A 24,507-nucleotide genomic window follows, 5' to 3' on the forward strand; every position below is an offset into this window, starting at 1 on the left:
TGATATACTTCGAATTATCGAGAGTTTCGAATTATCGAACGTTTGAATTAGCGAGAGTCGAATGTACATCTATTTTGGTCAGATTCTATTCATTGGAAATTCGATGGTTATTTAAAAAAATACTGTCAAAACAACGTCAAAAACAACATCGCCTTAAAGCTGTTTTACCTGACTTATCATTCCCGGAGTAGTGAGTTGAACAGTGTAGTAAATATCCCTCTGACGACTAACTTTTCCCCTAAGAGCCAATTAACCACAGCACTAGTGGCGTAATGAGGGCAGCTTTTAAGCGCCTCTCTCCAGTGCTCTCGTACGCAGCCATGATAAATCATACACCAATCCATACGTTCGCCACTTTAACTATTGCCATCTTCAGCCGACACGCCCACGTGCCTCGCATGTTGCCACTATACGCATAAAACTTAATTAATTTAATTATTCATACTTTACTCATCATCAACAGCCATCACACGTTGGGTGCTAAAATCCACGCCACTCTCGGTTCCCAGGCCGACCTGGTTCCCCATTCCAGATCCCCGACAGGCGGGCGTGCGAAATCCCGGACGCTTCCGCCGCCGTGAACATGACGAACGCCGCCGGATGCCGGATGATATAAGGGTGTAGCGAAATCAGAGGTGAGGTTGTGAGCGTGTTTATGGACATGCCATTGCGATGAATGCCGGACCGACGCTTTGCTGTAGCCGATGACAAACCGGGAGGAAGGAAGCCACCCAACCGTGACGCTTTTCCCGCGACACAACAACGCCGCAAAATCCGCAAGCACTCTGGAGCTGTGTGTGGCATCGTTAGAAGTCACGAGCAGGCCGGCAAGTGAAGAAGCAACCGGTGTGCGGGCGTTCTATCCTTCGTCGCTGCGGCATGCCGACCGAGGTGCTCCTATGCCATGGTTTCAGTATAATGTTACCATTCTCGGAGACCACTACACTAGCTGGTAGGGTATCACTGTATCACAGGTTTCCCGGGCATCTCGCAGGCCGCGTTCAGATTGGCCCGCTTGACTCTTCGGTTACCCCGGTGGCAAGAAGTCCCAGGATGAAAGAGGACGTACAATGCCAGATCGCGAGCAGTGAGAGCGCGATAGAGCGACACCAAGGCTGAAGCCAGCGAGCGGAAACGGAACAAGCATAGCACAGTACATGAATTACCCTTATAGTTAATTTGCATTTTATTTAGTAATTAGGATAAAAGCAAACCCTTGGTCTCACACCGAGCCAAGCGGCTGCCAGTGAAACTGGCTTCCATGTGTTGGAACGCTCCATCCATCCTATGAAAGAGCCATTTTCAATTTTGTAAGGTTTTTTGCCAAACATTTTGTTTACTCTTTCCTCCTTTTCTTCTTTCTCCTCTCTATCGTTATTTTTATCGTTTTGCTCTCTATCTACAGATAATTTGTTTTTCGATTTGATACCCATAAGCGTTTCAGTGTCAATGGATGATGACGTTAAAAGTTAATACAGAGAGCACCATTTATCTTTACCCGTGAATCCGTTGTTTTCAGTTTGGTAAAAAGGTTTCAAAGTTACAAATGTTGACCCAAAGCCACTGTTGACAATGTTATTAGGTTTTGCCGAAACGTTTTGCACCATCCCTTCCTCCAGCTATTGGACAGTGTGGTCTTTATTGTTTCTATACAAAACGAAAATGAAATATCTACATCCTTACCTGGATCGGAGTAAGGTGTCAAGTACAATTAAACTAAATTGATTTGAATCAAATCATTCCTTCCAGTTGTATTACAAATCATTGTTATAAAATATTATCACTTTATTGAAAATTAAACGCTTGCCCTAACGGTTCAAATTCTTACGACTATTAGTAATTTTGATTCTCTCTCCAATTAGCTGGATAAGTACAGGAACGGATCGTTGTATACCTACTTCAAATAGAACAAAACAAAATTACTAATGTTGCAAATTTACTAGAGGAGAGTAGAGGAGAGGAGTGGAGAGTAACTACTACTTGAACGCTGAATAGCTAAGTAAAATAATTTTAAACGTTCAATTTTCAAAACATTACCAGATAAACCTAAACTTTTTGCAAATAAATTAAATTTACTATGACATTCCATATCATCACAAGCGAAACTCTTGGTCATGCTGAAAGTAAGCTGTAGGGGGTGAGGTAATTTAATGAAACTGCCATTAGTGACTATTCGTAAAAAAAATTATGCTTCCCGACTATGATCGAAAAAAACAACCTACAAACGTAGAATCAGGATGACGCATAGAAAAAGTAGTTGGTCATTACGTTATTAATGTAATTAAAAAATTTTTGCTCATTCCATTTTCCGGCTGGTCTGAAAGTACACGCGATGAAAAAATCAAACTCATAACTTTTGAAAACTAGCATTCTATCGGAGAGTATCCACTTTCATCCGGCACGAGGCTAGCCTTGACCACGCAACGCTCTGCCAACAGTGTCCATTTGTAACTTTTAACAGCATATTAGTTCAGAAATTTACGCAATTTGCTCGGCAACGACCGCGTAGCATTGAGTGACCTGGGTCGTGTGCGGAAAATAAATTACGTCCAGTGTCATCATAAAAAACTATCCAATTTTGCATAAACGACATGCGAGGTCAGGCAGGACGCACGCAAACCCGTGATACCGCATCTTAAAGCAATGGGCAAAGTTTAGCCTTGCTGTCGGTACAATGTGGCTTCTGTGACGAAAAATAATAAACTAAAAAACTAATGGACTCCAGAACAAATCTCACCTTGCTTATTTGAGCTATGACCCAAAGTTCTTTTTTTATGTTATGAATCTAACATTTTGACTCTATTATGTCTCGCACTAATGAATTTTCAACCAAAATATCGCGTGTTACATGCTGGGTGCGTTTCATACGGTTTTAAATTGTACCTCATCCACCGCTCGGATTACATAAAAGAATTAGCACACCCATGTTATTTGAAAATACAAAAAATGATTGAAAAAAGAAAATCCAAATCGAAGTTTCAACCATCTTTAACATGAATTCAACGTTTTAAACTTTTCTATATATGGTAAAAGCAACAGATATGCAGGTACATTAAATATTCTAAAGAACAAGTTTCCAGATAAGTAGACGAAAAATTAAGTCCACAATGTGTTGGGCAGAGATCGACACATATGATACAACTTTAGCTACGAAAGCTAATGCACAATCATTAAACTAGAACGTATTGTGCTTACTCTAAGTAGAACATTCAATGAAAATTATGCATTTTTTTAAATAATTATTGAAGAAGTTACCAAACCATTTCATTACCTTTACCCAGAAAGCTCCATGGCCAATACACAGAACAAATGAAATATAAAAAGGCATTTTGCTAGATCGAGAGTGCAATAAAAATCAGAAGTGAACAAAAGAACGCTATAGAATACGTTGGTAACTTCTTCAACAAAGTTTAAAAAATGCTTTTTTAGCTTTGGGCTTTTACGTGGTTGTTAAAGATATAAAACAAAAAATGATATCTTACAGCTTCGAAATGTTCTGTTAGTGGTAAACCAAATGCTTAATCAAATAAACTCACATACGAGTTTTTAATTTTAGATATTTCTTTTTTATTCGATACCTTGGTTTTAGAATAAATGAATCAAACTCGACTACGTTCTGATACGTTAGTTCGAAAAGAAGCGTGGAAAATCAGAACAACATATTCCAGGAAACTAAAGTCTCTTTTACCTACAAACTACTCTGTATTTTTGCTGGAAATTTAATTTTATTCTAATGAAAACACTTTTAATGAAAACGCAAAGCTCACTCCATCGTATAATTGGTCACTAGCTACGCGACACTAGTTTACATTCTGGACTGCTCAATCCCTGTACTTCTGCTTGCCCTGCGGTCGTTATTTATTTATTTTTGTCTTTCGCATCCTCCCTAGCTTGCAAAAACCCGCCAACCCACTGTATCCTTTTTCCTCCGTAGCTCATTTCAAATGCCAAAGGATAGTATTTGTTCCTTGCCTCGTTACGGGTTTTCGTCCCGCAGGACAAGCGTTACATCACCACTCGGACGCATCACAGACATTGCCCATTCGCACACCCGACACCTTTTTTTACCGTTGACATCTTGTGTACATATTTTGCTTTACCGCCTTCACTCTTCCACTCTTCATCTAACCATATTTTTTCCCAATTGCTATGACTGCGTTTCATGCTGAATTCTTGTGCATACAAAGCGCCTTTCACAGTCGGCTTTGGTCAGTTTCAGGCGGCACTAAATCCGGATCCCATTTGCAGCTCGTACCTTGATAAGGCCGAACCGCTATTAACAATCATTCCCGACACCTCCGTTGTTGTGATAAGCCAGATGAAAGAAAAATAGTGTAAAATACGTCCGGCAGTAAAGCAGTACCCTTGGGGTTTGGGTAGGAAAAGTTGTGGTACAGAGCCTTTCGCTAGCTACGAAGGGAAAATTGGAATCGCACCGGTAAAAGTATCATACCATGTGTTTTTCCCTGCCCGGGCATCCATTCCATTGAAAATCCTAGAGGAACAAAGAAAAACGCGTAAATTAGTTCCGGTTTCCATCTTCTCGTCTGCGAAAAGCTTGAAAAGGCTGCAAATCGAGGCGGAACAAATGGAAGTAATTTTCCGGGCGATGGAAAATAGGGACTCATTTCAATATGAAAACGATTAAAGCGATAGTTAAGCATGGTTTATCTCGAGCAATGGCATCGCTTTTTGCCGTTCGGGTTGCCACTGTTTGGAGAACAAGTGGAAATCACTCGCTAGTCGACCACTACGTAGTGAAATCAGACAGTAGAAGTGTGTTGTTATAAACGAAGCAAAATATGTTAAATGGACTACTATCAGAGAAGCTAAATGGGTTGATTGATGGATAGAAAGAAGGTGGTTGGATGAGCGACAGAGAAGTACTGAATTCCTAGTAAGATAAGAATATTGCCTGGGGCTATTCATTAGAGTTATAATGAGTTAGCCTTTGCTTCTCCTAAGCACTAATTGAACGATTTAAAAATACTATGGTAAGACGCGCAGAAGACATGTGCGAAAAATAAACATGTGAATGTTGCGATAGACCTTACAAAAGGCGCATTAACTGTTTTAGGGGCCCCAAAGCAGCTTTTCTTTGAAGAACCTAAAAACTTACACTACATTTCCCTCTGATTGGTTATGTTTCAAAATTAATAAAATCTCAATTTTGATTAAACTACGCATTTAATAAAGAATAAAACTTTGATTAAAATCCCGAAATCATTAATCTAGTCCCCTTTTGGGAAATGATTTAAAAAGAAAAAGTTAGTACAATTTGAAGCATGATTTCTATACTTGGAAATGTACAGACAGTTACGTTTGCTAATCTTTTATTCATCGATTATCCTCAATCTATTCTGATAATTGTCCTAAACTTTGATAAAATCTGTAAACTGATCTCTTTTATATAAGTTAGTGCATCAACCTTTTTGTTTCAACCAAAACAAAGCACCTGATCACGACGTTTGGGCAGATGGGCGGTAAGGCTGAATTGAAAGGGGGATCTGCTACTTGCTAGTAGTTCATAACTGTTTGAATGTCTTTAACTGTTGGTGTTTATCCAACGGTTTGTCACTTAATGTTAGTAAATGTTCTGTCATCTCGTTTACGCGAAAAAAGTCACCGATTACTTTTAACTAGAAGCTTTGTGACTCTGATCTTACTCGCTGTGATGTTATACGTGATATTGCGTGCACAGAACTCCTGTGCACAGAAATAGGAAATATGAACCTTATTGCTCAGGTCGGGCGTGAGGAGGCCTATAAACCAACGATTGGAAGCTTTAGTTTCCACCAGCTAACCAATGACAACGGCATCCGTCTCATAAACTAGGCACTCATATTCCCAAATAGACCACGTTCTTATATACGGAAGGCACTTCTCGGGCATCATCGACGTACGAACATACAAGGGCGCAAACGTCGACTCAGACCATTTCTAGCTCATGGTGAAGTTTCGGCAAAAGCTCTGCGCTGTACACACACTGCTTCCCGGCCTACCCCACGCCTAAATATGGATCAGAGCTCGAGTAAGCGCTACCGGACGACAACGCGACCGTCACAAAGTTCCTTGATGACCACTGGCGTATGGTGGAGAGAATCTTCAGCAACACGGCCGAGCAGACACTAGTCCATTACCCACAAAATCGGAATAAGGAGTGGTTCGATGACGAGTTCATGCGGGCGAATGCTACAGCGCGAAACCCGTTAGAACGTGGAACACTACAAACGACTGAGGACACAGCAAACGCGGCTCTTCGAGGAGTCGGATGAACAACTAATGGAGCAGCTATCTCTGTCGGGGGAAACTCACCAGTGCTACAGGATGTTGATGAAGACACGGGGCGGCTTCACGGCAAACGTCACAATCTGTCGAGAAGCGCCGGGCAACATTCTCACGGACGAGCGATAGGTTGTCGTAAGGTGGAACTGTTACTTCAACGGACATCTCAACGAAGCAGAATTATTCGAGTTCAATAGCAGCGCAGGTGGAATCGAGAAGCTTATTAACCAGGAGGTAGATGACGATGGGCTCCCACCATCCTTGGATGAAGTCACTAGTGCCATCAAGCAGCTGAAACAGACCAAAGCAGCTGGCAGCAATGGGGTGGTGGCAGAACTATTCAAGATGGGTTCGGTAGAGCTTGCTGTCAGTATTCACCAGCTAATTGTGAAAGTCTGGGAGCAGGAAATGATATCTGAAGACTGGAAACTGGGTGTTATCCACCCAGTTACATACAAGAAGGGTGACAGAATGGACTGTGCCAACTTTCGAGGCATCACAGTCCTCAATGCTGCCTACAAAATCCCAGATACTCTTCTGCACACTCGTACCCCTTGCTACAGATTTCCTCGGGAGCTACCAAGCTGGGTTTGTTGTAGGCAAATCCACCACCGACCAAATCTTCACTCTACGCAGATCCTCCAGAAGTGCCGAGAGCATCAAAACCAGATGCACCACCTCTTCATTCCATAGACGATACTATAGACAGGAAAGAACGATGGAGCACCATGCGGCATCACAGCTTTCCCGAGAAGCTGGTACGGATGCTAGAGGCCACAATTTTTTTGGACGAGGGTTCACGAAGGCCTTGGCCCCGAGGAGCCACGACCAACATTACTCCCTCCTCTTGCCTTTCACCTTCCGTCACGCTATGCACCTGCACGGTAGAAGCAATGACGGAAGAGGCATCTGTCCCTAGGTTAAAATCTCAGTTTACGGACGCTGTGGCACGCAACTAACTCCTGAAGGGTGAAAGCGCGTGTCTCCAAAGGTCTAACAGGTACTACCCTGACTACCAGGGGCTATTTCCCAAGCCTAAGGCGACGGACTCGGTGCAGTGCAACTTAAGCGGCTCAGAAGATCGATCCGACAGCTGACTTACCTGACACCAATACCTCCTAAAAACCCGTAAATGGGACTTGCACTCAGGTTTACACCTCTGATCTGCGATCTTATGGCCCGCAAAATCGAGCTCCTGCTCGATCTACGTGCCGTCCCCCGTTCTGCACCCGCTGGAGCTTCCTTTGGCCTGGCTGGTCTTGTGCCAGGCCCTTGACAGGCCGGTTTCTGGTTTGACGAGACAAGTGTCGCATAGGTACCACCTTGGTGGGCAGCTCACCGGTGCATCCCTCATCGACGTATGGCAAGTCGCCCCATAGACCTTTCCGTCACCTTCCTACTGTGCGCTTTCACGCCTGAACTTACGTGCCCGACTGTGCCACGAGTGTCGTTCGTTCTGCTGCTGGTCATGACTTTCGATGGTTGGCGAGTCCATCCTACTCGCCCGCCAGCAACCCCAGGAGAAGCACCACCAACTCCTTCGTATCCGAACGTCCACTCGCGGCCTGCGCATCGGTCTCAGTCCTGCGCCCCGGGAGGCGGCAGAGCACATCGTGACTTCGACCTTTGCGACTTTTCGTGAAACTTCCAGGAGAGTGAATCCCTTCCGAATCACTCCCTACGTCTTCGCGGTCCTGTCCGCTGACATAGAGTCCATCCTAACCTCCCTCACTCGGAGAGGCTCAACAGACCAGAGGGCTAGATATCTAAAACCAGGATTAAAGACACCTTACAAGGCCCATTCCGTCTGCGGCACACTACCATAACCCCGGCCCAACGGGGTCATCACTCTGATAGTGTACGGGAGGGCGGATATCCCTCCCACCCAGATCTCTGTTCGTAACCCCTGTTTCCAGGGGGTCCAGTGGCGCCACGAGGAGGCCAGTATTCCAGGCGTTCACGCCGTCACACCGTTTGACCGGAGTGACCCCGCAATGACTGCGAGCCCCTAGAGGCCACAATGAAGGGGGTGCTGTTTAAGGTGAGGATTTCGAACATGCCGTTCGAATCTCACCGGGGTCTGAGGCAAGGTGATGGATAGGCTTCGCGGATGACATCGGCATCATCGGGCGGAACACAAGGACACTGTGCGAGGCGTACACCCGACTTAAACGCGAGGCCGCAAGGATTGGATTAATTACCAATGCGACGAAAACATAGTACCTGCTCGTCGGTGGTTCTGACAGGGAGAGAGTCAGGCTGGGGAGGAGTGTATCAGTAGACGGCGACGAATTTGAGGTAGTAGAGGAGTTTCGCTACCTCGGCATTGTCGTAACTTCGGACAACAAAGTGAGCTGGGAAATCCGGAGGCGCATAGTTAAGGGAAATCGTGCCTACTATGGGCTCCACAAACTCCTTAGGTCGAGACAGTGCGTGTGGAGGAGAAGGATGAACCACAAGCCAACTGCGCTATATGGCGAACCATCCTGATGGCGCTGGATTCGTTGGTTCGAGCATGTCATGAGGATGTCGGACTCATACCCCACCAATAAGATGCTCACCAGCGACCTGCCCGCTCAAGACGACGCTCAAACAGCTTGGTGGATGGACCAAGTGGTCAGAACCAGCGGGACATCGGGTACGACCGGGGATGGAGAGCTGCAGCCATGGACCGAGCTACCTGGAGAACGATTGGTGACCCAGCCATGAAAGCGTGACCTACTCAACTGTGAGCGGGCAAAAAAACCGAAGATTTAATTTCATTCGTAAGTAAATCCACAAACTCGTCACGCATTTTAGAATACATGCAGTTTTTTGAAAAATAATAACAATAATAACAACTAATAACATTAAAATTTGAAAAAACTTGGACAAAAAGTACGAGGCCCTCGAAAGCATAGACCCAAGCAGCCGCTTAGTTTGCTTACCCCGTACAAATGCACATACTGAAGAATTTCAAGCCGCCGAGCTTACGGCAAAGGTCAGAGAACACAAACGTTATCATGAAATTGTTATTTTTTAAAGAGTTAGGCACATTATTGCACATAAAACTAAATTATGTCATTCTTACTATTTTTAAGAATATACAGTAGATATCCGACATACGCGGTACTCGACATACGCGGATTCGGAGATACGCGGTTTTCAAAATTTAACAGTAGATTGGGTTTATTACATCGAATTAAATTTTTTGAAATGTAGAACCACACGAATAAATATGTAAATTACAAATTTGAATAACTTCGAGCCCAGGTAAGCATCGTTCAACTGCTTCTGTATCACTGTTCAACCGTAAGTAAACATTTGACGTCCAACTGAAATATTGTTGCCTATCTGTGCATGATCCAAACGTAAATGAATAAAGTACAATCGCAATGAAACATGTCAACTATTTTTTATGGCCGTGGCTAAGGCCTCTCGACCAACATTTACACTACGACGGTCAAAATCGCTACGCTACTATGCCGTGTGGACGCGGGGTAATAAGGGTATTATCCGCGTAAGTCGGATTCTGAGTGTATAACACACCGAAATGAAGAAAATTTGTTTCAGGAATGCAAGTAAAACGATAAAAATAAAATATCTCTAAAAAAAAATAGTAAAACCTATTTGGAAATCACTTTTATAAACGAGAAGAGTCTAAATGCCCTTATTACATTGTTTAGGTAAAATGGCCAACATAATTTAATATGAGATGAATCTCCATCAGTTTGCCGAAATGAACGGATCTCGATGAAAAGAAAAGTAAAACACTTTACCAGAGCTGTTGCATTTCAAACAGTTTTCCTGGAGGGGTTTTCCAGACAGCAAAACGTTTGCAGGTTCCAAGGAATTACAAATAAAACCACTCGTACGCATCACTTGGTAGATCGACGCCATTTAGTGGACAGTACCCATACGCCAGTTTATAGAGTGTGTTGAATTGTGACTAGTGGTTATTTGTAACCACAATGAAAGCATAAGCTGCGTCATGGTTACTCTAAATTGTATAATTAATTCCATCTGAAAACCACGCACAATCGGAAACGGTGAAACCAGTGTGTTTCTGTGTTTATGGTAGCCATATGACGCATAGTTGGGAAATCTAAAGCGAGTTAACACTAGAATACATTGCTTTGGAAACTTGCCCGAATGCTTTTTGGGGGTCATTTTGACCCCTATTTTGAAAACGCTATAACTTCACTATTTTTGAAGATTTTTCAAATCCGTAAACTGTTACGTTTTAGTATATTTATTGACTATCTTTTGGCGTTTTTAATTTTTTGATATACCACTTCACCATTTCGCTAGCTCGGTGTATAGCAAAAAAGATCGTTATGAGTCGAATTTTAATCCTTTTCAACTTTAATTCTTTGAAAACGTATCATGTAAATTCCAAAAAAAAGTGTGCGCTATGATGTTGATATATTACGCCACCTTTGAAAAATAACTTCATATTTTTAACTTAACAAATAACGCCACAAATTGATCTTGAAGATGTGGATTTTAACATTTTCCATAGGAAGTTTCCGTTCTGCGCTTTGTTCGGTTATTCCGTACGCGAGCGTTTCGAAGCGTTATGCGCGATGCGTTACTATGGGAATTGGCGTTATTTTTAATCTTTGTGGCCAATTTATGGAGTCATTTTTAATGGCAAAAATACCAATTTATTTTTGAAATGTTGCTCAACATACTAGCTTTCTAGCGCACACTTTTTTTCTAGATTGACATCAAAGATTTTGAATGAATAAAAGTTGAAAAAAACGCAATTTCGACCTTTTTTGCTATACACCGAGCTAGCGGAATTATGAAGAAATTCATCGTAAAAGCAAAAACGTCAAAAGATAGTTAACAAATATACTAAAAAGTACCAGTTTACGGATTGGAAAAATTTTCAAAAATAGTGAAGTTATAGCGTTTTACAAGTAGGGGTCAAAATGACCCCTAAAAAGCATTCTAGGTATAGTCACGTTGGTTCTCGGAACTGGTCAAACAGAAAAATCTGAAATTTTTGTTTAAGATATAGCTTTGGATTTTAAGAAAAGCCTTATTTTTTTTTGTAAAAATATTCAGCCGTTTTCGAGATATTAAAATCGAAAACTGCGTTGGGGTCAAAATGACCCCAGTTTGGATTCTAGTGTTAAAAACCATACTACCCCCTTCTGACTGATTTTTTTCCTTGTTCTATGAATGCTAGAAATAATGGTAGTTTAATTATCTCGCATAATCCCTGGGTGAGCAATCGAGTGCGTTACAGTACCCCCTTCCGTGGTTTTCCTAACTTCATACCGTCTTCCATTTGCTAGTCCGGTCAAAAGTTAATTGTGAGCGACAGGCTGGATACAAACTGTTTCCTAGATTTGGCCAACAAATTCCCAAATCCACTAATATACGGTTCATCTAAAATAAACTGTGAAACAAAATCTATCGTAAAGTGGATGTGTGCAGCCAACGGGATGAAGGGGATCTCCGTAAAACTCATGTTCCTACAAGCTGTTAATTGGGGGTTTGCTAGGGATTTTTGCGAAAACTTTACCTACAGTAAAGGATGGCAATATGAGGATTTGACAATTTACCTTAGGCGGGGTGAATGAACAGACCGAACTAATTAAAATTAACGTTGAATGAAATTATCTATTCCGATTAGTTTTCTGTCATTGTATCATTACATTCTGATCGACACGTTAAGAAATCTACATTAACACATGTTTTTAAGCACGACATTTGTTTTATTAATGAAAGGACAACCCCGTAGAGTGACTTCCTCTCCTCCTGGATAGAAACCTGTCATACTCGGGGTCCACACTACAGCGCGACGTCGCCTGACAGGAGCTGAACTCCATATAAAAAAACCTTGCGTGATGTCGCGCGAATCGCGATATGTTTTTTTTGCATGGAGTTCAGCGCCTGTCAAGCGACGTCGCGTTACGCGACGGTGCAGTCTAGAAAGCGTGATACTCGGGGTCCACACTACAACGCGACGTCCCGTCCCGAAACGGGACGTCGCCTGACAGGCGGCTGAACTCCATATAAAAAAAAATGTCGCACAAAACGCGCTAGTGTAGAAACAGCGAAACACGCGGCGTCGCGCTAGCTCTTGTCAAATGTCAATTCGAAACGTAAACAAACCGACAGCTGGACAAAACGTAAACAAGCCGAAACACAAACGCGTACAAAACAAGCAATTTTGTCCACGAAACATCTGATTTTTCGTTGTACTACTTATTTCTAGCCTTCAAAAATGTAATTCAGTTTTGAAACTCCGTTTTAATTGATATTTTTACCAAAGTTTTTTCGGGCGCCGAAACGTAAACAAACTGCTCTTCAACAAGTAGGAGATGACGGAGTAATATATACCTCCTACGGTGGGGCAAAATATCGTCGTTGTTTGTTTATGTTTGTTTTCTCAGTGAATTTTAAATGTAGAAGCGCCAAACTCACTCAGGGTGCATAAAATACGTAGCTAAACAAATATCATGCATTACTACGTCAAAATTCAACAAAAAATTTTAACCGAGTTTGCGCCCCAATGTGATACATATTTCCACGTACTCCCCTACCTCTGTCGCGCTTTGCTTGCGCGATTGTTCTGCCGAAACTGGGCTACTTTTGAAACGGGACGTCGCGCTGCAGTGTGGACCCCGAGTGGCAAGTAGCTACTCGCCACTTGCTACTTGCTAGGTCCTGATTCGCACGGGGTAGGTACCCGGCAACTTGCCACTTGCCGACGTGCGAATCAGCCTTTACAGAGCCTAACTATATAAACTATTCATATATGCATTGTCAATTGAAGAAAGGATTGGTATACTTGTGGAATGCTATCCAATTTATAACTTAAACGTACAGAAATGTAAAATGCTGAAAAGTCAAGCAGCTGTCAAATATTATCCCATAAAAATGGACCTCTCACTGACATAACCCTTGAGCTGTCAATTTTTGGCGCACAAATAGCATTGTTTTGGCATCAAGTTTGAATCGTTTTGTGTATCGGCCGAATCATGATCATTTTGTCATAAATTGTTTATTGGAATTGTATAAAATTCATGTGGAATCCTTCCAATGAGGTTAACTATTGTTACGTAAAATGTTGTTAAAGTGCAATCTGGAAGACGTTCCAAGGATGCAACGTATTGGTTCTTACGACAGGGTGGAGAAAATTGGTGAAGGAACATACGGGGTAGTTTACAAAGCGAAGGACATTCACAGTCAGAAATATGTTGCCCTCAAACGAATTCGTCTGGACAGGTACAAGATACAATTGTTTTTTCTCAGTCGGTAGTGGACCATATATTTTAAAAATGTTCATTTATTTTAGCGAATCCGAGGGGGTTCCGTCGACAGCAATACGGGAGATTTCGTTGCTGAAAGACCTGAAGTATCACACGATTGTAGAACTCTTCGACGTGGCTGTCATCGATACAAGCATTTACATGATATTTGAATATTTGGATATGGATCTTAAGAAAATGCTAGATCGCCACAAAAACTGCTTTACACCGATGTTGGTCAAAAGCTACATGCATCAAATGTTGGATGCAATTGCTTTCTGTCATCTCAATCGTATACTGCACCGGGATCTCAAACCGCAGAATTTGCTAGTCGACCGCGAGGGCCACCTTAAACTAGCAGACTTTGGGCTGGCACGCGCTGTAAACTTACCGATGCAAATCTACACACACGAAGTTATCACACTGTGGTATCGTGCTCCTGAAATACTGCTCGGTACCAAATTTTACTGCATCGGTGTCGACACTTGGAGTTTGGGATGCATCTTTGCCGAAATGATTCTTAAGCGTCCACTTTTTCCTGGAGACAGTGAGATTGACCAACTCTATAAAATTTTCCGCCAAATGGGAACACCAAACGAGCACAGCTGGCCTGGCGTTTCGAAGCTGGCAGACTATAAACAATCATTTCCGCACTGGGAACAGCAACCCCTACCGACGGAATTGCAGCATGACTTTGAGGCGAATACCCTATTCTGTGAGTTGATGGTTTATGACCCAGCGAGACGCCTATCACCGAAGAATGCCATGAGCCACCCGTATTTTGATAATGTTGGTCTCGTCCGACCCGAAATGTAATGTTTCATGGTTTCGCCGAAAACCGGTGCTCAAATGTCATATACAAAGTGGGCCATATTTTTCGATCTCGATACATATGTGTTTTGTTCAACACACGCGTGTATGACATGTTCAATTTAAGATTTCATCTTCGAAACAATTTGCTGTTCATTAGAAAAACATGTAACCACAAATTCAACTTATTTACTTGGCTGCCATTGACCATTGGCCATTGAGTTGCATGTTTATTTTCCAATCTAATGTATCGTAAACAGGCTGTTCCGCCTGGAACTATTCTAAACATATGGGAAGCAACTGGAGCATCCGTTAATTATGGTGCATTTCATAGTAAATAACATAAAACATATTTTATTAACACCCCATCAACACTGTTTCTAAGCTTGCTCAAATTTCGTAATAAACTCAAACAGCCGTTAAGATCTAACTACATTCATCTGATTTTAAGACAAGATGATGAACCAAACGAAAGAAAATAGAAGTATGGGAAATTAACACAAACGATAGAAAATAATGAAATATTAGTATAAGCCGTATTATGCGATAAGAAATTGAACGTATTGTGATTTGCATCTGGAGTATTTTTTGTAGATGAGCAAGCTCATTTCACGAACGAACCCTCTTTCACTCTGATGATAAATCTAGTGCATTCACCACATCGCAAGATCTATATGTTATAAGTACAAGTCTCCCAAGCATGAACTTTAATTTAGTTAACAAAAAGGAATACTTATAGGCGAATACTGACAAACGTTAAATTATTTTAATCAACAAATTCTAATTTATTTGCTCTTAAAAAGGAAACAAACACAATTTGTGCTCACATGAATCACGAAACATGAGATCGTATTGGAAATCGACGAAAGCCTTTATACACCTAAGTATTGTTCTTACTACCACTAAATAATACAGATCTGTACACAGCTATCAGTCAGTGTAATTGCAGTACTTTTTAATCCACCTCCTCAACCGTGGGTCCAGAGCGTCCACCGAAGCCTCCTGCCTGTTGGCCACAACTGCTCGGTGCCGGCCCAGCACCCGACTGTTGGTGTAGCTTCGTCATGATAGGACTGCAGGCGCGCGTCAACTCCTGCATCTTGTGCTCGAACTCCTCCTTCTCGGCCATGGTGTTGCCGTCGATCCAACGCAGCGTCTCGTCGCACCGGTCCTGCACGGTTTTGCGGTCGCTTTCGCTTAGCTTCGATCCGGCCGATTCCAGCGATTGTTTCAGATTGAAGCAGTACGCCTCAAGCTGGTTGCGGGCAGCGACACGCTCTCGTTGCTTTTCGTCCTCCTCGCGGAACTTCTCCGCCTCGGCCAGCATGCGATCGATGTCGGCCTGCGACAGTCGACCCTTGTCGTTCTTGATCGTTATCGTTTTCTCCTTGCCGGTGCTCTTTTCCTTCGCCGACACGTTCAGGATGCCGTTGGCGTCCAAGTCAAAAGTCACTTCAATCTGCGGTACTCCACGTGGCGCTGGTGGAATGCCGGACAGATCGAACTGACCCAGCAGGTTGTTGTCCTTCGTCATCGCTCGTTCGCCCTCGAACACCTGGATCGACACTCCCGGCTGATTGTCCGCGTAGGTGGAGAAGGTCTGCGTCTGCTTGCAGGGAATGCGTGAGTTGCGTTCGATCAACTTCGTCATAACGCCTCCGGCCGTTTCGATTCCCAGCGACAGCGGAGCCACATCCACCAACAGCACATCCTGGATCTTCTCATCCTTGTCCCCACTCAGAATGGCCGCCTGCACCGCTGCACCATAAGCCACCGCCTCGTCGGGATTGATGGACAGGTTCAACGACTTGCCACAGAAGAAGTTCTGCAACAACGATTGCACCTTCGGGATGCGGGTCGAACCACCGACCAGGACGATATCGTGGATGGAGCTCTTGTCCATCTTGGCGTCCGAAAGGGCTTTCTCCACCGGTTGCAAAGTTGAACGGAACAGATCCGAGCACAGTTCCTCGAAGCGCGCACGGCTGATCTTGGTGTAATAGTCGATTCCATCCATCAGGGCGTCAATCTCAATCGTGGCCTCCGTGCTGGAAGACAGGGTGCGCTTGGCTCGCTCGCAGGCCGTTCTCAGGCGACGAAGGGCCCTGGCGTTCCTCGATAGGTCCTTCTTGTGCTTCCGCTTGAACTCTTCGACGAAGTGGGCCACCATCCGGTTGTCGAAGTCTTCGCCGCCCAGATGAGTATCTCCAGCAGTGGCGCGCACCTCGAACAGCGATCCCTCGTCAATGGTCAGGATGGACACGTCGAACGTTCCTCCGCCCAGGTCGAAGATTAACACGTTGCGCTCTCCCTTCAGATTCTTGTCCAAACCGTACGCCAAGGCGGCGGCCGTCGGTTCGTTGATGATTCGCATCACATTCAGACCTGCGATGGCTCCGGCGTCCTTCGTGGCCTGGCGTTGACTGTCGTTAAAGTACGCTGGAACAGTGATGACCGCGTTCTTCACCGACTGGCCCAGGTATGCTTCGGCCGTTTCCTTCATCTTGGTAAGCACCATCGAGCTGATCTCTTCCGCGGCGAATGTCTTACGCTCGCCTTTGAACTCCACCTGAATCTTTGGTTTGCCGCAATCGTTGACCACCGTGAACGGCCAGTGCTTCAGATCGGCCTGAATCTTGGGGTCGTCATACTTGCGTCCAATCAATCGCTTAGCGTCGAACACTGTGTTTGTGGGGTTCATGGCCACCTGGTTCTTGGCCGCGTCGCCGATGAGCCGCTCTGTGTCCGAGAAGGCAACATAGCTCGGGGTCGTACGGTTGCCCTGGTCGTTGGCGATGATTTCTACCTTTCCATGCTGGAACACACCGACGCACGAGTACGTGGTGCCCAGGTCAATTCCGATTGCAGAAGGCATTTTGTTACTACTGGTTACTGCACACACACTTTTTTCACGAATTTCACTAAAATACTTTTCTTTACGGTGAGTTGTTCAGATTTACTTTGCTTGAACTAACTTTCTGTTATTTTCACTTTTCAAAATTCTTCGTCGTTTGCGAAAGTCAAATATCTCGCACTTGGCTTAGATCGGTTCACTTGCTCTCTCTTGCTTTGTTGAATATCTTCTGATGAGGACTGCTCGATTCCTCACTATTTATACGCATAGCCCGAAGTTCGAGATGCGATGAGAAACATCCAGAAGCTGCTCGAGTTTCTCACGATTGTTCTCGCAGTATTCCGTCAAGGGTGTATGTATGTGCTATGGAAACAATGTGCCTCGACTGAGTCTCGAGCACTCGAGCAGTTGACGTCAGCTTGAGCTAACGAATGTGCTAGAAAGCAAAAGAAGAAAGGGGTACTCTCTTCTATGCCTATTTATGAATACATGAGTAGACGTTTATGTTGATACATCGTTTTTCATAATCGGGAAATTTTTCAAGAAAACAAAACGGCTCGTAACCAATTTTTCTAAGAATGACTAAATTATGTATACTCTACATGTGGTATGCGATTTTTCCTACCGTTTATGCTTTTCAATTTTCTAGATTTTTCAAAAATGAAAACCCATAGTTTGTTTTCTATATTCAATAGATTGCAAAATGTAATGCAAACATTATATTATGTTATCCCTTATTGTGCGTGGATATACAGGCAGTCCTCTCGTACAGAGGTGGGGGTCCGGTCTCGGTGGGGATTCGAAGCCACACCGTCCAACTGGTGAGCCTCAGCGCTCATGGTGTACAGAATTATTGCAAACATTAACACAACTTTATATAATCGATATCGATAAATACTGAAGGGTTTTTATTCATTGTATATTTTTATTCCACTTTTGCAATACCTAAACTATGGACGAAAGTCTCTTATGATGGTTCCAAGGTGTCTTTGAGTACATGCCAGCAAATACACGATTTTTTGTTGGTCCAACCAAAGATTGTTACACGAATGTTCATGTATGAATAGCATGTGGAATTTATGATAAATCAAAATAAATCGAAATAACAACAAAACACACAACTGAACTATTTCTTAAGCATTATTCTTAGGGCCATTTCTTTTATTCGTAAAAAGCTTCTAAAATTTAAATTTTATGAATTTTAAAAAATTGCCCGCAATTCTACTTACATGTAAACGGAAAGGATTTTTATTGGTTTTATTTTTTTACAACTTAAATAACCTTTGAGCAAATTGTTTAAGCCTAGAAAAATACCACCAAACGGAACGAGTTCTGCGGAAAGATAGAATAATGTATTTGATGGGAAACAACGATGGAAAGTATCGAAATGGGTTATTTTTAGAGTCAACTTGTGAGAAAGTCCAAAAGTAATTATAGTTCATTTCCTCAAGTGAAAACTTTAATAACCCAATTGTGGCATCCTGGGTTACGGGTGACAGGGATAGAGGGTAGTCAGTACGGATCGGACTCCGAATAAAGAAGGTCGTGTGTGGCGACCACTGCCCGTTGACTCACAGCGTATGCGTTGTTGCAGCAATATACTAACATAGTGGATATGGTATTGATGATGCAGCAGAGAAGAGATAAAACTGACACGGTGTATAAGAATATATTGTATAAGGTGAAGGAGCTTCACGGAGGCAGAGCTACTATTGTTGACATGACAAGTAATAAGGAGTACGAGCGTAACGTCAAGATGCTGAAGAGGTACATCCGACGATTTGACGAGGACCAAGTGCAGGCTGAGGGTAAGTCATCAGAGTCAGTACACCACAAGGAAATGGAGCCACTTGGGCGGACAGGATTGCAGAATTTATCGAAGGCACAAGACGTGGAAGAGGCATACAAAGAGAATCCGAGGCCTGAAGGGCGTAGCGGTAGAAATATAAGGCCACCGAAGCGGTACTTGAACATGTGTGTAGAGAGTAGAGAATTCTGAGAATAAGTAACGCTTTATTTTTGCCAAAGGGAGGATGTGGCATCCTGGGTTACGGGTGACAGGGATAGAGGGTAGTCAGTACGGATCGGACTCCGAATAAAGAAGGTCGTGTGTGGCGACCACTGCCCGTTGACTCTGTTTTAAGTCTTGTTGACGAGCTTTATTATCAACCGTTCGGTATGACACCTGGAGTGGAACTGATGAGTGACGCTGTCTTTTCCCTAGCTGCTACCTAATTGCACTAGTATTAGTGACAACTTATTCTTACACGCTTTCTTCTTAAAAGTTCTTTTTTTTTTTTTTTTTAATTATTGCTTATAACGTATAGGTATATTGATAGGACGACCACTACGTGTAATCCTTGACCTACTGTCTGGTGGTACGACCACTTCTTGTTCTGACGGACAATTTGACTCTTCAGTTTGCATTTCTTCTTTCGTTTGCGAGGAATGACTACCTTCAACAGCTTCAGTAGAAGGTTGCTTTTCAATTTTCTTGTCTCTGCCTGGGTACAGCGGACCAATGTTTTGGTCTTGTTTATTTTTAGCTCCTGGTAATTCTTGATTTCTAAAATCATCATACTCTACGCCATCTTCCAGTTCATCTTCTTCAGTATCAGCATTAGAGTTTACAGTTCGTTTTATAAATCTTCTATTTCGTCGGAAGTAGTTACCAAAGTTATCACGAATCACATACGATCGTTTGTTAACATCTCTAACTATTACACCATATTCCCATTCTTTTGAATTCTTTTTAAATTGAACTTTGTCATTTACATCAAGACCAGGTAATTGTTTCGCGTGTTGATCGTAATAATCCTTCTGGATTTTCCGCTTTTTTAATATCTTTTGTTCTATGTCTTTTTCCTGTAACATATTTCTCCTTAATAAGGATGCTTCAATGGGCAACCGTGTTTTAACACTCCTACCAAAAAACAACTGGCTTGGCGATAGATTCATGCTAGCTATGGGTGTTGTGTTATATTCCAAAATTCGATACTGGAACTGATCTACTTCTCTCATTTCATAACACCTCTTCAGGATGTTTTTTGCAATTGCTACTCCTTTCTCTGCTAATCCATTACTTTGAGGGTATCGAGGACTGGAAAATTCAAACATAATGTTGTTTAAGTTCGCATAACGCTCGCATTCCCGAGAATTAAACGGCACGTTATCGCAACGAATTGTAGTAGGGTATCCATAAAAATTAAAATATCTGTCAAAAAGCTTACAAACACTGCGCAATGTCTTGTCCTCCAAACGATCAGAGCAGATGAACCCCGAATACGCATCAATCAGGACCAACCAGTAAGATCCTGCATACTCGTAAATATCTGTCGATACTTTGTGGAATGGATATTCGGGTGGTGAGTCTTGCACGAGTGGCTCTTTCTGATTATTACGCCGAAATTTTTCACATATGGCACATTTGCTAGTTATTTCTTTTATGTCGTTTGTCATGCCAGGCCAGTAAAATTGTGTACGACCCCTAGCTAATGTTTTTTCAATACCCAGATGTGGTGCATGTAACCATTTGCAAATTTTTGGTTGAAGTTCTGCAGGTATAACCAGTCTATGATCTTTGAAAAGAAGTCCATTCTCAAAATGGAGTTGATCACGGTGGTTGTAAAATAACTGGCTTAAGTGATCAAGCTTATTATATGGCGGCCATTTGTTTTCTACATACTCCACTATACGCATGTACTGTTCGTCGTTCTTTAATATGTTAATATAGGATTCATAATTGTCCTTCGACAAACATACTTTTTTAACCAGTGCATGGACTACTTGTTCAAGTTCTTCTTGTATCTCCCCAGTTTCAGACAGAGGCGCTCTCGAAAGACAGTCCGCCACAAGCATGCTTTTTCCTGGTGTGTATTGTAGGCAGAGCCCCGGATACTTTAGAAGCATTAGAAACATCCTTTGGAGTCTAGGTGTTACGTCATCGATGTTTCTTTTAATTAAAGACTCCAAAGGTTTATGGTCGGATTGAACCGAAAACTCTCGTCCATAGATAAAATAATGAAATTTTTGGCACGCGAAAACTACTGCTAGTAATTCTTTTTCTATTTGAGCCCATCTTTGCTCACTTTTAGTTAATGTCCTAGATGCATAGGCCACAGGACCATGATCCTGAAACAACACACAGCCTAAACCATCTTTCGAGCTGTCTGTTTGAATTGTACACAGTTTGCTTGGGTCAAAAATTGCTAGTCCAGGTGGACTAGAAATCGTCTCCAATAAACTCTTCATTTCCTTGTCGTGCAATTCCCCCCATTCCCATGGTACATTGTTATGCGTTAACTTTCGAAGGTTTGCTGTACGCTTGGATAGATTCGGAATGAATTTAGCAAGATATTTGCATAATCCCAAAAACCTTGATACATCGTGTAAATTTTTTGGTTTTTTCATTTCTGTAATGGCTTGTACATCTTTTTGCAATGGAAGCACTTCTCCATCACATATTATATTACCCATGAATTTAACGCGATTTGTCCGGAATTGTAACTTATCCCTGTTAAATTTGACATTATTCTTTCTAGCTCGCTCCATAACCTGCAACAATATGAGGTCATGTTCACTTTCATTAACCCCAGCAATAGCCATATCGTCAAAGTATATTTCTACACCCATAATATCTCCGAATATCTGAACCATTTTCCGCTGGAACATCTCGGGTGCGTTGTTTAGTCCGAAAGGGACACGGTTCCAGCGGAAACGTCCGAATGGGGTCATGAAGGTTGTTAAATCTGAGCTGCTTCGATCTAATTCCATTTGCCAAAATCCACTACTTAAATCCAAGACGGTGAAAACACGTTTTCCGGATAATCTACTAAATAAGTCCTGTTGTGTTGGTATAAGGTAGTGCTCACGTTTAATGCATTGATTCAACGCTTTAGGATCAAGACAGATACGCAATGCTCCGTTAGCCTTTTCAACTACTTGCATGTTGCTTACCCAATCCGTAGGATACTCCACATATTCAATAATACCCTCCTCTTCCATGCGCTTAAGCTCGTTTTTAATTCGATCATGCAAAGCCAGTGGGATACGCTTTCTGTAGAGGAGCGTCGGCATTGAATTTTCTTTGAGCACAATCGAGCACTTGCCTGGAAATTTTCCTAACCCTTCAAAGGTATCACTATATTGTGTTATAAATTCTGCTTTATGATTAGGTATTTCATTTGATGTTGCAATTCTATTGAGACGAGTTATTAAACCAAAATCAACACACGACTTCAATCCTAATATCGGTTCAAAGGTTGAATCGACTACCATAAACTCAGCGTTATGAACCTTTTCTTTTGATTGGTCAATACAGCTCAAATTAACCTTTCCATGAACGTTTACTTTGTTTGAGCTATAATCAATGATCCCGGCATTGGTTTCTCTCACAATCGGCACTCCCATTTCCTGCACTACATCCAACGGAATACAATTTACATCGGCTCCTGTGTCTAGTTTAAACCATATTTTGGTGTTACCTACATTATACATTTTCCGCCATGCATCCACACTGTATTCACCGTTTTCCGTCGTATTCACTCTGTACAATGTAAACTCTTCATTAGAATCATTCTCATACACATTGCTAACCTGCTCTACACTTAATTTCTTACCTGCGTCACTCCAGTTAATCATAGCTACCGTTTTTGAAGTTTTCTCCGTTTTCGCGTTTTTATTACTAGTCGACTCCCTCTGTTGTCTCTGGTTGTTGTAGTTTTCGGCATTATTCTTACGACGGCAACATTTGCTAAAGTGGCCGACACTACCACATCTGTAACAGGCCACGTTCGTTGCTGGACAGCTGCTACGGTGATTTTGGTTGAATGCTCCACCACACTTGAAGCACAGCCTTTTGTTAATAGCTGCTATTTGCCGCTCTCCCTCTGGCTGTTGTACTCCTTTCACCTCCAGTAGATTGGACTTCTGTTCCAGAATTTGCTTATTATCAGAGGTTGCTTCGAACGTTTTGCAGGTTTCAATAACTCTTTCCAGCGACCCCTCTTGTCGTTCGAGCAGTTTGTGCTGGAGCCGCTTGTTCAATACTCCGATAACGATCCGATCCCGTAGCATGCGATCAGTATATGGGGCATCACATTTGAGACACTGAAATTCGCAATACTGCGCTTGTGTTCGTAGCTCTGTCTCAAACTCAGCAAACGTTTGCCTCTCCTTCTGCGATACGTTGTGGAACTTGAATGCCTCCAAAGTTGCATTTCTTTTCGGGATGGAGTATTCGTCGAAGGCCGCTATTACGCCTATCAGCGTGTTAGTCCTTTCCTCAGTCACTGCATCACTAGCATCAGCGAACTCTTCGTCTGTCTCACTCACGCCAAAAAGATTTTGGGCATCGGATGCAGTAGGAAACAACGTATTATAAATTTCCACTCCACGTGGTCCTATGGTATAAAGGAAAGTGGCGATCTTATTCTCCTCGCTTTCCTTGATTTTTCCGGTTGCTCGAAGGTAGATGGCAAATGCCTGCTTCCATCTGGGCCATTCTTTGGCCAAGTTGGCACAGTCCAGTGGCTGCGGCAATCGATGATCGATCCCAGATGCCATGCTACTACTGTTGGTGCAATTTGTTCCCTTTTATCTTTCTTTTTGTTTCTTTTTTTTCTCAGAAGACCACTTCTGACACCATGTTTTAAGTCTTGTTGACGAGCTTTATTATCAACCGTTCGGTATGACACCTGGAGTGGAACTGATGAGTGACGCTGTCTTTTCCCTAGCTGCTACCTAATTGCACTAGTATTAGTGACAACTTATTCTTACAGACTCACAGCGTATGCGTTGTTGCAGCAATACACTGTGCCAATCGGTAAGTGGGACGGTCAAAAAAAGAACACTTGTCTGACTTTGCGATCAATTTTAGGGTACTTAGAATTGATAACAATGAATTTCGCTTATCACATCTTCTTTGTCTATCTTTCTACGAAGCATGTGCAAAAAGAGAGAGTAAAAATCGGTCACCAAGCGGCGCAATGATCGAAAAAGTGCAAAAAATCATAATTTTGCCAGCCAAACGTAAAGTTGGACACTTGCTTTTCAGGTTTAATACGTGGTTTGTTGAACTATTTCCAGAAGTTTTTGGTATTTAATGTTATTTCTGTTATAGTCTATGACTGTTTGTTGATGCTTGACAACAGTTTTTTCTAACTTTATTGGACATTTCTGCTTAAATTTCTTCCTATTGCTGTTTTGTTACCAATTTATACTATACAGTGTTTGTAACATAGGATACTGTACAATTTTACTCAAATTGGCTATTGGATTTCATACTAAAGACTCAGAACGATTCTTCTGAAC

General features: G+C 42.5%; 3 protein-coding genes across 7 annotated transcripts; 1 reads left to right on the plus strand and 2 right to left on the minus strand.

Annotated features, from left to right (window-relative positions):
* The first annotated feature begins 13,233 nt into the window (after window positions 1-13,233).
* Window positions 13,234-14,765, plus strand: LOC131259675 (cyclin-dependent kinase 2). The gene is made up of 2 exons (XM_058261235.1): window positions 13,234-13,509; window positions 13,580-14,765. Exons 1-2 carry the CDS (start codon window positions 13,349-13,351, stop codon window positions 14,346-14,348), a joined length of 930 nt encoding a protein of 309 aa, XP_058117218.1. The 5' UTR covers window positions 13,234-13,348; the 3' UTR covers window positions 14,349-14,765.
* Window positions 14,766-15,112: 347 nt separating this feature from the next.
* LOC131259670 (heat shock protein 70 B2-like) lies at window positions 15,113-17,229 on the minus strand. 5 transcript variants are annotated; one of them, XM_058261224.1, is made up of 2 exons: window positions 17,050-17,220; window positions 15,113-17,010 (listed from the first exon to the last, which is right to left on the minus strand). In XM_058261224.1, exons 1-2 carry the CDS (start codon window positions 17,215-17,217, stop codon window positions 15,298-15,300), a joined length of 1,881 nt encoding a protein of 626 aa, XP_058117207.1. In that variant the 5' UTR covers window positions 17,218-17,220; the 3' UTR covers window positions 15,113-15,297. The 5 variants fall into 5 exon arrangements, with proteins under 5 accessions (XP_058117207.1, XP_058117208.1, XP_058117206.1 ...); XM_058261225.1 differs by having other exon boundaries at window positions 15,113-15,341; window positions 15,384-17,220; XM_058261223.1 differs by having other exon boundaries at window positions 15,113-15,344; window positions 15,384-17,220.
* A 4,005-nt stretch (window positions 17,230-21,234) lies between these two features.
* Window positions 21,235-23,334, minus strand: LOC131259677 (uncharacterized). Its single transcript, XM_058261237.1, has 2 exons — window positions 22,815-23,334; window positions 21,235-22,741 (listed from the first exon to the last, which is right to left on the minus strand). The coding sequence occupies exons 1-2, from the start codon at window positions 23,269-23,271 to the stop codon at window positions 22,737-22,739; spliced, it is 462 nt and encodes a 153-aa protein (XP_058117220.1). The 5' UTR covers window positions 23,272-23,334; the 3' UTR covers window positions 21,235-22,736.
* Between the last annotated feature and the right edge of the window lie 1,173 nt (window positions 23,335-24,507).

Source organism: Anopheles coustani, chromosome 3 (assembly GCF_943734705.1).
Source record: "Anopheles coustani chromosome 3, idAnoCousDA_361_x.2, whole genome shotgun sequence".
NCBI classification, from domain to species: Eukaryota; Metazoa; Arthropoda; class Insecta; order Diptera; family Culicidae; genus Anopheles; species Anopheles coustani.

What these genes read in the sequence shown, in the direction of transcription:
- LOC131259675 (XM_058261235.1), top strand. Translation starts at nt 13,349, where the DNA reads ATGTTGTTAAAGTGCAATCTGGAAGACGTTCCAAGGATGCAACGTATT. An exon ending in AAACGAATTCGTCTGGACAG is followed by an intron (nt 13,510 to 13,579) that starts GTACAAGATACA and finishes CATTTATTTTAG; the next exon opens with CGAATCCGAGGGGGTTCCGT.
- LOC131259677 (XM_058261237.1), bottom strand. Translation starts at nt 23,271, where the DNA reads ATGCTACGGGATCGGATCGTTATCGGAGTATTGAACAAGCGGCTCCAG.
- LOC131259670 (XM_058261226.1), bottom strand. Translation starts at nt 17,217, where the DNA reads ATGCCTTCTGCAATCGGAATTGACCTGGGCACCACGTACTCGTGCGTC.